General features: G+C 34.6%; 1 protein-coding gene across 1 annotated transcript in view; it reads right to left on the reverse strand.

The window, feature by feature from the left end:
* LOC143059686 (krev interaction trapped protein 1-like) overlaps positions 1-14117 on the reverse strand; it is a 39593-nt gene that overhangs the window by 3921 nt on the left and 21555 nt on the right. Inside the window, exons 11-14 of the mRNA XM_076233228.1 lie at positions 8416-8482; positions 7901-8055; positions 6531-6697; positions 447-582 (exon numbers count right to left, since the gene is read on the reverse strand). Of these exons, the coding sequence (XP_076089343.1) occupies positions 447-582; positions 6531-6697; positions 7901-8055; positions 8416-8482 (525 nt within the window). The remainder of the gene's footprint in view (positions 1-446; positions 583-6530; positions 6698-7900; positions 8056-8415; positions 8483-14117) is intronic.

Below are 14117 nucleotides of genomic sequence, written 5' to 3' on the forward strand. Positions count from 1 at the left end.
ACAGACCAGAAAACATAATGTCCCTCTACTATTGTAGGTGGGGCAGGGGCATAAAAAATATCAAGAATAGAGAAATATGGACACAAAAATTAGAAGACTAGACGGCTCTCAAAGTTTGCACCTTGGTCGCTGTGTAGAACTGGCCAAGTAAAGCTTCCTATAAATTTGAGTAGGATAAATTTGGCTTTAGAACTAAGGTCTTCAACTTATATCAAACACAGTGGTTTCTAAGGCTTTGAGAAATAAACTGCACATTTCGTCTAGTAAACCATTCTTCTTAACTGGACCAGACTCTTTATCACAGGTCATTTCAAAATGTTTTGCACAAAATAATTTTTTTTATTGGTAATTTGGTCCAGTAGTTCATATTTTTCTTGACTGGACCAAATTATTTTTAATGGCCTTTGCACAATGTCAGGCGACCTTTGGAATGTCTGAAAACATACCATATCCACTTGAACATGAGAAGGACCTTCAAGCATGCTTTTCCCTACGTCCTTATAATGTCGAAATACATTGTTAGACCATGCATGACTCTTTCCTTTCATCATTTGTTCTGGTACCATTGACTGCAAGTTTTTACTGAAAATAGAAATTATAAACCAGTTTTAATACAAAATATGAACTAGAGGCTCTAAAGAGCCTGTGTCGCTCACCTTGGTCTATGTAAATATTAAACAATGGACACAGATGGATTCATGACAAAATTGTGTTTTGGTGATGGTGATGTGTTTGTAGATCTTACTTTACTAAACATTCTTGCTGCTTACAATTATCTCTAACAGTACTTTCTGTGGAAAATGTTATTGAAAATCTTCAAATTTTAAGAAAAATTGTTAAAAATTGACTATGAAGGGCAATAACTCCTTAGGGGGGTCAATTGACTATTTTGGTCATAGTGACTTATTTTTAGTTCTTACTTTGCTGTACATTATTGCTGTTTACAGTTTATCTCTATCTATAATAATATTCAAGATAACAAAAAAAACAGCAAAATTTCCTCAAAATTACCAATTCAGGGGCAGCAACCTAACAACCGATTATCCGATTCATCTGAAAATTCCAGGACAGATAGATCGTGACCTGATCAACAATTTTATTTCCGGTCAGATTTGCTCTTAATGCTTTGGTTTTTGAGTTATAAGCCAAAAACTGCATTTTACCCCTATGTTCTATTTTTAGCCATGGCGGCCATCTTGGTTGGTTGGCCGGGTCACGCCACACATTTTTTAAACTAGATACCCCAATGATGATTGTGGCCAAGTTTGGTTAAATTTGGCCCAGTAGTTTCAGAGAAGAAGATTTTTCTAAAAGATTACTAAGATTTACGAAAAATGGTTAAAATTGACTATAAAGGGTAATAACTCCTAAAGGGGTCAACTGACCATTTCGGTCACGTTGACTTATTTGTAAATCTTACTTTGATGAACATTATTGCTGTTTACAGTTTATCTCTATCTATAATAATATTCAAGATAATAACCAAAAACAGCAAAATTTCCTTAAAATTATCAATTCAGGGGCAGCAACCCAACAACGGGTTGTCCAATTCATCTGAAAATTTCAGGGCAGATAGATCTTGACCTGATAAACAGTTTTACCCGTTGTCAGATTTGCTCTAAATGCTTTGGTTTTTGAGTTATAACCCAAAAACTGCATTTTACCCCTATGTTCTATTTTTAGCCATGGCGGCCATCTTGGTTGGTTGGCCGGGTCACCGGACACATTTTTTAAACTAGATACCCCAATGATGATTGTGGCCAAGTTTGGTTTAATTTGGCCCAGTAGTTTCAGAGGAGAAGATTTTTGTAAAAGATAACGAAGATTTACGAAAAATGGTTAAAAATGGACTAAAAAGGGCAATAACTCCTAAAGGGGTCAACTGACCATTTCGGTCAAGTTGACTTATTTGTAAATTTTACTTTGATGAACATTATTGCTGTTTACAGTTTATCTCTATCTATAATAATATTCAAGATAATAACCAAAAACAGCAAAATTTCCTTAAAATTATCAATTCAGGGGCAGCAACCCAACAACGGGTTGTCCGATTCATCTGAAAATTTCAGGGCAGATAGATCTTGACCTGATAAACAATTTTACCCCATGTCAGATTTGCTCTAAATGCTTTGGTTTTTGAGTTATAACCCAAAAACTGCATTTTACCCCTATGTTCTATTTTTAGCCATGGCGGCCATCTTGGTTGGTTTGCCGGGTCACGCCACACATTTTTTAAACTAGATACCCCAATGATGATTGTGGCCAAGTTTGGTTTAATTTGGCCCAGTAGTTTCAGAGGAGAAGATTTTTGTAAAAGATAACTAAGATTTACGAAAAATGGTTAAAATGGACTAAAAAGGACAATAACTCCTAAAGGCGCAACTGACCATTTCGGTCAAGTTGACTTATTTGTAAATTTTACTTCGATGAACATTATTGCTGTTTACAGTTTATCTCTAACTATAATAATATTCAAGATAATAACCAAAACCAGCAAAATTTCCTTAAAATTATCAATTCAGGGGCAGCAACCCAACAACGGGTTGTCCGATTCATCTGAAAATTTCAGGGCAGATAGATCTCGACCTGATAAACAATTTTACCCCATGTCAGATTTGCTCTAAATGCTTTGGTTTTTGAGTTATAAGCCAAAAACTGCATTTTACCCCTATGTTCTATTTTTAGCCATGGCGGCCATCTTGGTTGGTTGGCCGGGTCACGCCACACATTTTTTAAACTAGATACCCCAATGATGATTGTGGCCAAGTTTGGTTTAATTTGGCCCAGTAGTTTCAGAGGAGAAGATTTTTGTAAAAGATAACTAAGATTTACGAAAAATGGTTAAAAATGGACTAAAAAGGGCAATAACTCCTAAAGGGGTCAACTGACCATTTCGGTCACGTTGACTTATTTGTAAATCTTACTTTGATGAACATTATTGCTGTTTACAGTTTATCTCTATCTATAATAATATTCAAGATAATAACCAAAAACAGCAAAATTTCCTTAAAATTATCAATTCAGGGGCAGCAACCCAACAACGGGTTGTCCAATTCATCTGAAAATTTCAGGGCAGATAGATCTTGACCTGATAAACAATTTTACCCGTTGTCAGATTTGCTCTAAATGCTTTGGTTTTTGAGTTATAACCCAAAAACTGCATTTTACCCCTATGTTCTATTTTTAGCCATGGCGGCCATCTTGGTTGGTTGGCCGGGTCACCGGACACATTTTTTAAACTAGATACCCCAATGATGATTGTGGCCAAGTTTGATTTAATTTGGCCCAGTAGTTTCAGAGGAGAAGATTTTTGTAAAAGATAACGAAGATTTACGAAAAATGGTTAAAAATGGACTAAAAAGGGCAATAACTCCTAAAGGGGTCAACTGACCATTTCGGTCAAGTTGACTTATTTGTAAATTTTACTTTGATGAACATTATTGCTGTTTACAGTTTATCTCTATCTATAATAATATTCAAGATAATAACCAAAAACAGCAAAATTTCCTTAAAATTATCAATTCAGGGGCAGCAACCCAACAACGGGTTGTCCGATTCATCTGAAAATTTCAGGGCAGATAGATCTTGACCTGATAAACAATTTTACCCCATGTCAGATTTGCTCTAAATGCTTTGGTTTTTGAGTTATAACCCAAAAACTGCATTTTACCCCTATGTTCTATTTTTAGCCATGGCGGCCATCTTGGTTGGTTTGCCGGGTCACGCCACACATTTTTTAAACTAGATACCCCAATGATGATTGTGGCCAAGTTTGGTTTAATTTGGCCCAGTAGTTTCAGAGGAGAAGATTTTTGTAAAAGATAACTAAGATTTACGAAAAATGGTTAAAATGGACTAAAAAGGACAATAACTCCTAAAGGGGTCAACTGACCATTTCGGTCAAGTTGACTTATTTGTAAATTTTACTTCGATGAACATTATTGCTGTTTACAGTTTATCTCTAACTATAATAATATTCAAGATAATAACCAAAACCAGCAAAATTTCCTTAAAATTATCAATTCAGGGGCAGCAACCCAACAACGGGTTGTCCGATTCATCTGAAAATTTCAGGGCAGATAGATCTCGACCTGATAAACAATTTTACCCCATGTCAGATTTGCTCTAAATGCTTTGGTTTTTGAGTTATAAGCCAAAAACTGCATTTTACCCCTATGTTCTATTTTTAGCCATGGCGGCCATCTTGGTTGGTTGGCCGGGTCACGCCACACATTTTTTAAACTAGATACCCCAATGATGATTGTGGCCAAGTTTGGTTTAATTTGGCCCAGTAGTTTCAGAGGAGAAGATTTTTGTAAAAGATAACTAAGATTTACGAAAAATGGTTAAAAATGGACTAAAAAGGGCAATAACTCCTAAAGGGGTCAACTGACCATTTCGGTCAAGTTGACTTATTTGTAAATTTTACTTCGATGAACATTATTGCTGTTTACAGTTTATCTCTATCTATAATAATATTCAAGATAATAACCAAAAACAGCAAAATTTCCTTAAAATTATCAATTCAGGGGCAGCAACCCAACAACGGGTTGTCCAATTCATCTGAAAATTTCAGGGCAGATAGATCTTGACCTGATAAACAGTTTTACCCGTTGTCAGATTTGCTCTAAATGCTTTGGTTTTTGAGTTATAAGCCAAAAACTGCATTTTACCCCTATGTTCTATTTTTAGCCATGGCGGCCATCTTGGTTGGTTGGCCGGGTCACGCCACACATTTTTTAAACTAGATACCCCAATGATGATTGTGGCCAAGTTTGGTTTAATTTGGCCCAGTAGTTTCAGAGGAGAAGATTTTTGTAAAAGATAACTAAGATTTACGAAAAATGGTTAAAAATGGACTAAAAAGGGCAATAACTCCTAAAGGGGTCAACTGACCATTTCGGTCAAGTTGACTTATTTGTAAATTTTACTTCGATGAACATTATTGCTGTTTACAGTTTATCTCTATCTATAATAATATTCAAGATAATAACCAAAAACAGCAAAATTTCCTTAAAATTATCAATTCAGGGGCAGCAACCCAACAACGGGTTGTCCAATTCATCTGAAAATTTCAGGGCAGATAGATCTTGACCTGATAAACAGTTTTACCCCTGTCAGATTTGCTCTAAATGCTTTGGTTTTTGAGTTATAACCCAAAAACTGCATTTTACCCCTATGTTCTATTTTTAGCCATGGCGGCCATCTTGGTTGGTTGGCCGGGTCACCGGACACATTTTTTAAACTAGATACCCCAATGATGATTGTGGCCAAGTTTGGTTTAATTTGGCCTAGTAGTTTCAGAGGAGAAGATTTTTGTAAAAGTTAACGACGACGGACGACGACGGACGCAGGACGACGACGGACGCAGGACGACGGACGCAAAGTGATGGGAAAAGCTCACTTGGCCCTTCGGGCCAGGTGAGCTAAAAATAGAATCTGTTCAAATTCTAAATTCTGTTAGTAGTTAAAACTTTTAAGAATTTTCACCTTTTTCTATTTATTTTTGAAAAGAGATTTTCATCAATTATTATGATAATCGTATAAAAATATACTATAAATAAATAGGAAATATGTCCATAGGGACACAGATGATGTCCAAGCTAGCATATATAACGTTATAAAGGGGCATAACTAAAAAACTGTAAAAGTGATGCTATCAAAATTTGAACTGTGACAATAAGCCTTGTACACACATTTCATAACATTGAGAATGAAAACAAATTCATCAATTTTCCATTACTAAAGGGGCATAACTCTAGAACGGTAAACGTGACACCACCAAAATTTATACTCAATCTGTGTTTTGTGGTAACGGGCATTGTGTATCAGTTTTATAACATTTGGTTGAAGCAAACTAATGTTAGAAAAAGGGAAACAAAAAATTCAGCCTTTTTTCCATTTGAAAAGGGGCATAACTCTAGAACAGTAAAAAGTGAGCCCACCAAGATTCAAACTCCAACTGTGTCTTGTGGTAATGAGCATTGTGTATAAGTTTCATATCATTTGGTTGAGGCAAACAAAAGTTAGATAGAACGGAAACTAATTTTGGGACGTACATACAACATATGGACAACGTACGGACGTACAGACAGACAAGGGTAAAACTTAATGCCACCTCTGATACAGCGCGGGCATAAAAAAGTAAAAAAAATATAAAAAAAATGTCCAAAGTCAAAAAAAAAATTTCTTAGCACATCTGGTGGCTGCAACGCGGTGCAAGCAATGCCTTGCAAAGTATATCCTTGCTGTTTATTAGACATTGATAAAATCTATGCTCAATGGGTAAAATCAAATGTTAAAAGTATGGAAGTGATAACCTGAAAGATCTGAAAATTAGTACAAGTCAACACTATAAGTTCCTGATCAAATATCAAATCATTCCTGAATACAGAAGCTAATAACTTTTCAACAAAAATTCAGAGAGAATACATTTTTTCTCAATAAATCGCTTACATTTTACAACTCAACATCATAATCAAAAGTTTCTAGAAAAGTAGAAATTTTCATGTTTTTATCCATCCTTTTACCTGAGAAATGCTTTGGCAGTTGATGTGTTGTAGACGCCATCTTGTTTCATCAGAATAATGATCACAGCAAAGTTTAGAACATCCTGGTCTTTACATGGATAGAGGGCGGTAATGTAGTTTTTATATGCTTCGTGGAACAATAAATGGATGGCTGCTGGGTGTGTAATCTATAAATAAAAATATAAAACCATCATCATAGTATGTTTAATACCCTTCCCTTTTCACGAATGTGATCGGCCTACAGAACTAGACTATTTTCTGGATTTGTAATAACATAAGCAATACAACGGGTGCCACATGTGGAGGAGGATCTGCTTACCCTTCTGGAGCACCTGAGATCACCCCCAGTTTTTCCTGGGACTCGTGTTGCTTATTCTTTAGTTTTCTATGTCGTGTCTCTGCTGTACTATTATTTGTCTGTTTGTCTTTTTATTTTTAGCCATGGCGTTGTCAGTTTATTTTTTATCTTTGAGTTTGACTTTCCTTCTAGTATCTTTCATCCCTCATTTTTAAACAAGTAACCATGGTAACTTCTGTATTGATGTTTACTGAATGTCCAGCAGAAAATATTTCATGAGGTTTCTTGATTCTTACATTCTAAAAGTCATATTAAGATACTGTGGAATCAGTGTGGATTCATTAATATTCGTTTGGACCAATTTCTGTGGGTTTCATGGGAAAACCACGAATTCAAATGTTCAACTAATTAAAAAAGTTCTATAGGGTTTGTATACAGAGATTTGGAAAGCCATGAATTCAAATATACAAGAAAATCTCAATCCATTAAAATTGGTTATACGAAAATAAATAAATCTACAGTATCCTGTAAGTTAAAAAAAAAACCCTGTATTTTCTCTCTTTTATGAAGGATCATTTACAATGATATATTTTGATGGGCATTTTTTGTTTATTTCAATGTTAACCAGATCTTCTTTTCTCATTTACATGAGCATTAAGCTGTTTAAATGAATTTTTATTTATACATGACTAATGCTCTGAAAAAAAGACAATAAATATAAATTATAAACTTTTCAGTGATGTGACTTAAATGCTAATTAGGAGATTTATACTGTATCATATTTTTGTTGGAGCTTAAAATGCAATATTATTATTTCCATTCTAATGAAACTGACAGAAATCACGCTAAATCATACATTTTTAAACTGTTATATGTTGTTTGTACTTGTGGGTAAGTTTTCTTAGCAATAATTATTAATTGATACCATGAAAATTGGTGGCGTTATCCAATCAAAATGAAGGTTTCAATGTGGACTTTAATGCTAATATGCAATGTCTGAATTCAATTCAATTCATATCATTATTCTCCTGGTCATTTCAGTCTTTCATTTTTTTTTATTTCATCTACTTACAGTTCTTTCATCCATAATGCCAGTTTTAGCATTTCTTCTCCATTTTAATTTAGGATCCTCCTTTGTAGGGTCACCCTCAGTCAGCTGTCTCAGAATTTTATGTCTCCAGTTCTCCATTTGTTCCACTGGCTTGTGATCTGGCTTCAACTGGAGTTCTGTCAATAGAATACTAAATCAAAATACTGAATACAAGGTTATTTTAATGTGGGTTTTGTTGCAGTATGGGCCTCAAATTATTCAGGTTCAGTTTGGGTCTTACATGTTTAATGTTTTATTTGCAGTTTTGGCCTTAGATGTGTCAGGTCTTATTTTTTGTTTGGGCATTTGATATGTTAGTTCTGTTTGCAGTTTGGGCCTTACATGTTTCAGGTTTTATTTGCAGTTTGGGCCTTACATGTTTCAAGTTTTATTTGCAGTTTGGTCCTTACATGTTTAAGGTTTTATTTGCAGTTTGGGCCTTTGATGTTTCTGGGAGAAAATTTAATCAACAAAGAATTGTGTAAAGAAATACAAACCTAAGCTTTCTGAACAGATCCAAATCGTAAAAATATCTCCATACGGTTTCTCTGGCATGTTACATTCCTACAATGAAAATAAAATGATTGATTGATGAATCACCAGTGTCAATTACTACATGCATCATATGCATGGGACTATTATATAAATATGAACTTTTTGTACATGTATGTTATATTGCACCACTGTCCCAGGTTAGGGAATGGACATGAGACATATCAATGTTCATACAGCTGCATATCAAATATCATTGACCAACTACTATGGGGTTACCGGTATGGACTTTGCTTATTATTGAAGGCCATACAGTGACCTGTAATTGTTAATTTCTGTGCTCATGTCAGAACCACTTCATACCAAATATTATTGACCTACCTACCACTAATGGTTTCCTTTAAATTGACCTTATTAACATTGCTGACACTGCTGCTGGAAACAGCATGCCTTAATCTGCTCATCTCAAAACTACTTTATACCAAATATTATTGACCTACCTACCACTAGTGGTTTCCTTTAAACTGACCTTAATAACATTGTTGATGCTGCTGCTGGAAACAGCATGGTTTATTCTCCCTTCTGTGACTTTGACAAGGGTAAGCAAAAACCATGTTTATTAAATACAGACAACACATGGAGAAAGAATGGAAACAGGGAATGTGTCAAAGAGAAAACAAGGCCACTATAATGGGACTTTAACATAGGAAGTAAACCCTGCACACAAAGGAGGGCTTCAGCTGATCCCTTAATCATTGTGTACACTAGTTCATTGAAATGGACACCACCCTTAAAACTCTAATACATACAAATGAATCATAATTACTTGTATATATATAAAAAAAAACCACAGACACAAGACAAACAAAAAATGGAGGTTTCTGACTTGGGATAGGTGCACAAATGCAGCTGGGGTAAAACATGTTGTCTGAGAACTCAACCCTCCTCTAGTTTCTATAGACAATGTAGAATATAAAAACACACAGTAAAATTCAGTTTAAAAGAAGTGCATTTTGTGGAAGATTCTGTTGTATAGATATAGGAAGATGTGGTATGAGTGCCAATGAGACAACTCTCCATCCAAACAACAATTTTTAAAAGCAAACCATTATAGGTCATTAGGTACAGCCTTCAACACAGAGCTTTGGTGCACACTGAACAACAAGCTATAAAGGGCCCCAAAATTTTTTACTGTAAAACAGGCAACATTGATCATAACAACAACTTCACCTTTAATCAAACAGGCAACATTAATCATAACAACAACTTCACCTTTAATCAATCAGGCAACATTGATCATAACAACAACTTCACCTTCAATCAAACAGGCAACAATGATCAAAACAGCAACTTCACCTTTAATCAAACAGGCAACATTGATCATAACAACAACCTCACCTTTAATCAAACAGGCAACATTGATCATAACAACAACTTCACTTTTATTCAAACAGGCAACATTGATCATAGCAACACATTCACCTTTAATCAAACAGGCAACATTGATCATAACAACAACTTCACCTTTAATCAAACAGACAACATTGATCATAACAACAACTTCACCTTTAATCAAACAGGCAACATTGATCATAACAACAACTTCACCTTTAATCAAACAGACAACATTGATCATAACAACAACTTCACCTTTATTCAAACAGGCAACATTGATCATAACAACAACTTCACCTTTAATCAAACAGACAACATTGATCATAACAACAACTTCACCTTCAACCAAACAAACAACAATGATCATATCAACAACTTTACCTTTAACCAAACAGGCAACATTGATCATATCAACAACTTCACCTTCAATCAAACCGGCAACAGTGATCAAAACAACAACATCACCTTTAATCAAACAGGCAGTATTGTTCATAACAACAACTTCACCTTTAATCAAACGGACAACAATAATCAAAACAACAACTTCACCTTTATTCAAACAGGCAACATTGATCATAACAACAACTTCACCTTTAATCAAGCAGACAACATTGATCATAACATCAACTTCACCTTCAATCAATCAGGCAACATTGATCATAACAAAAACTTCACCTTTAATCAAACAGGCAAAATTGATCATAACAACAACTTCACCTTTAATCAAACAGGCAACATTGATCATAACAAAAACTTCACCTTCAATCAATCAGGCAACATTGATCATAACAAAAACTTCACCTTTAATCAAACAGGCAAAATTGATCATAACAACAACTTCACCTTTAATCAATCAGGCAACCTTGATCATAACAACAACTTCACCTTTAATCAAATAGACAACATTGATCATAACAACAGCTTCACCTTCAACAAAACAAACAACATTGATCATAACAACAACTTCACCTTCAACCAAACAGACAACATTGATCATAACAACAACTTCACTTTCAATCAAACTGGCAACAATGATCAAAGCAACAACTTCACCTTTAATCAAACAGGCAACAATGATTATAACATCAACTTCACCTTTACTCAAACAGGCAACATTGATCATAACAACAACTTCACCTTTAATCAAAAAGGCAACAATGATCATAACAACAACTTCACCTTTAATCAAACAGGCAACATTGATCATAACAACAACTTCACCTTTAATCAAACAGGCAACATTGATCATAACAACAACTTCACCTTTTATTCAAACAGGCAACATTGATCATAGCAACACATTCACCTTTAATCAAACAGGCAACATTGATCATAACAACAACTTCACCTTTAATCAAACAGACAACATTGATCATAACAACAACTTCACCTTTATTCAAACAGGCAACATTGATCATAACAACAACTTCACCTTTAATCAAACAGACAACATTGATCATAACAACAACTTCACCTTTATTCAAACAGGCAACATTGATCATAACAACAACTTCACCTTTAATCAATTAGACAACATTGATCATAACAACAACTTCACCTTCAACCAAACAAACAACAATGATCATATCAACAACTTTACCTTCAACCAAACAGGCAAAATTGATCATATCAACAACTTCACCTTCAATCAAACCGTCAACAGTGATCAAAACAACAACATCACCTTTAATCAAACAGGCAATATTGTTCATAACAACAACTTCACCTTTATCAAACCGACAACAATGATCAAAACAACAACTTCACCTTTATTCAAACAGGCAACATTGATCATAACAACAACTTCACCTTTAATCAAGCAGACAACATTGATCATAACATCAACTTCACCTTCAATCAATCAGGCAACATTGATCATAACAACAACTTCACCTTTAATCAAACAGGCAAAATTGATCATAACAACAACTTCACCTTTAATCAAACAGGCAACATTGATCATAACAACAACTTCACCTTCAACAAAACAAACAACAATGATCATAACAACAACTTCACCTTCAACAAAACAAACAACATTGATCATAACAACAACTGCACTTTCAATCAAACAGGCAACATTGATCATAACAACAACTTCACCTTCAACAAAACAAACAACATTGATCATAACAACAATTGCACTTTCAATCAAACTGGCAACAATGATCAAAGCAACAACTTCACCTTTAATCAAACAGGCAACAATAATCATAACATCAACTTAACCTTTAATCAAACAGGCAACATTGATCATAATAACAACTTCACCTTTAATCAAAAAGGCAACAATGATCATAACAACAACTTCACCTTTAATCAAACAGGCAACATTGATCATAACAACAACTTCACCTTTAATCAAACAGGCAACATTGATCATAACAACAACTTCACCTTTAATCAAACAGGCAACATTGATCATAACAACAACTTCACCTTTAATCAAACAGGCAACATTGATCATAACAACAACTTCAAAGATCAGTCAACTTTTACTAATGGCAACTTCACCTTCAATCAATCAGGCAATACCAATCGCCAAGACCGTTCCCAGGACCAGACTAACTTTTCCAAAACTAACCACACCCTTCTGGATGATATTGGAATATCGAATGTAACCCAGATAGACATTTGCATGAGTGTCTTTACATTAAGGCCCATAGTAGAGCTGAGCATATCAGTAGAACCAGTCAGCTATGTTACATCTATTTTTAACTACATTGAATGTGGAATATCCGTATTCGGAATAGTTTGCAATGTTCTATTATTGGTCATGCTACTCCAACGCAAGATAAAATCACTATCTATTATAATACCCTGTTTGTTGATCTTCAACATCCTTCTCTTTGTGTATTTAATAGTTTTTAAAAGTCTAGGTCTGATTGGAATTAAGGTGGATTTTGTCACACTGTTCGTTCAATGGTCTAGTGGTCTGCGTAATGGTGCTATGAACCTGATAGGCATCGAGAGATCATTAATCATTTTGAAACCCATGTGGTATAAAACATCGTGGAGAAAAACATACACATCAATAGGCATAGGTATAGTTGTTTTGATTAATACCATACTGACACCGGCCATCACTTTGTTTCGTGCATGTGGTGTGAACCTCCCCTATCACTTTATATTGATAAATTTCACATTACAACAGTTGATACTCTTTTCAATTGTTGTTTCCACAAGTGTTGCCATGGCAGTTGGTCTAATCAAAAGGAATAAAATTTGTAAAGAATTCTTGGCCCGCGAAACCAGGAAAAACATAAAAATGACAAAAACTGCATTTGTCTTAATAGTGGCATATGCTATCAATTTCATTCCAGCTCTCTTTCTTCTGTTTGTGCCTTACTCTATGTGCATGAGAACTAGCATGTTCGTTTTTTTCATAGAAATGTTAACATTCCTAGAACTTTTAGATGCTTGTTTTAACCCTATTATATACGTTTTTTCAAATCAATCCTCATGGAAACAATTTTTAAAAGGATTATGCAACTGTTGTTCTCAGCCAGGTATCAGAGGGAAAAAACAGTTCTCTGGTACAATCTGACAGGAATGGAGAAGTGGTGAGACCTGAGAAAGGAGTGCTTGCTTGATCGCAACGCTACTATAATCATTTAAAATGGCTCAGAATCCCTTACTGTTTACCTCAAATTATTGTTTGCTAATTTTTAAAGTTTCTAACTTTTTATTACAAGTTTTGAGATTAAAGGCAAAAACCCAAAAATTGGTAAAATTTGTTTATAGTAGATCTTGTATTTCTCGTTCTCTATTTTAGTTATTAAGGTATTATGCAATAATGCAAACAACTGGTAAAAATCATCATTTTAAGGACAATAACTCCTATATAAGTTGTCTGACAGTTTTGATTTAAAAGACAATAGGTAGATCTCAATATTGTATATAATTCTTTCCCTATCACATTTTCTCTATCTATAGTAGTTTTCAAGATAATAGACAGTACTTGCACTTTACCCAAATATTCTATTTTTAGCCATGGCGGCCATGTTGGTTAGCAAGTTGGGTCATCAGACACATTTTTTACACTACAAACCCCAATGATGATTGTGGCCAAGTTTGGTTAAATTTGGCCTAGTAATGTCAGAATAAAAGTAAATGGACAACAACCATGGACAACGAAGCACCCCAAGTGATGAGATAAGTTCACTTGGCTCGTTGTGCCAGGTGATGTAAAAATCAACTGTTTAACTGTTCCAATCATTTTACTGTAACTCTCAGTAGTTCACTCCTTCTTGTCTGTATATTCAGCTGTTCTAATTATCTTACTTACCCTCACAAAAATATGACTGTAAAG

The sequence above is a fragment of the Mytilus galloprovincialis genome, chromosome 14 (assembly GCF_965363235.1).
Source record: "Mytilus galloprovincialis chromosome 14, xbMytGall1.hap1.1, whole genome shotgun sequence".
NCBI lineage: Eukaryota > Metazoa > Mollusca > Bivalvia > Mytilida > Mytilidae > Mytilus > Mytilus galloprovincialis.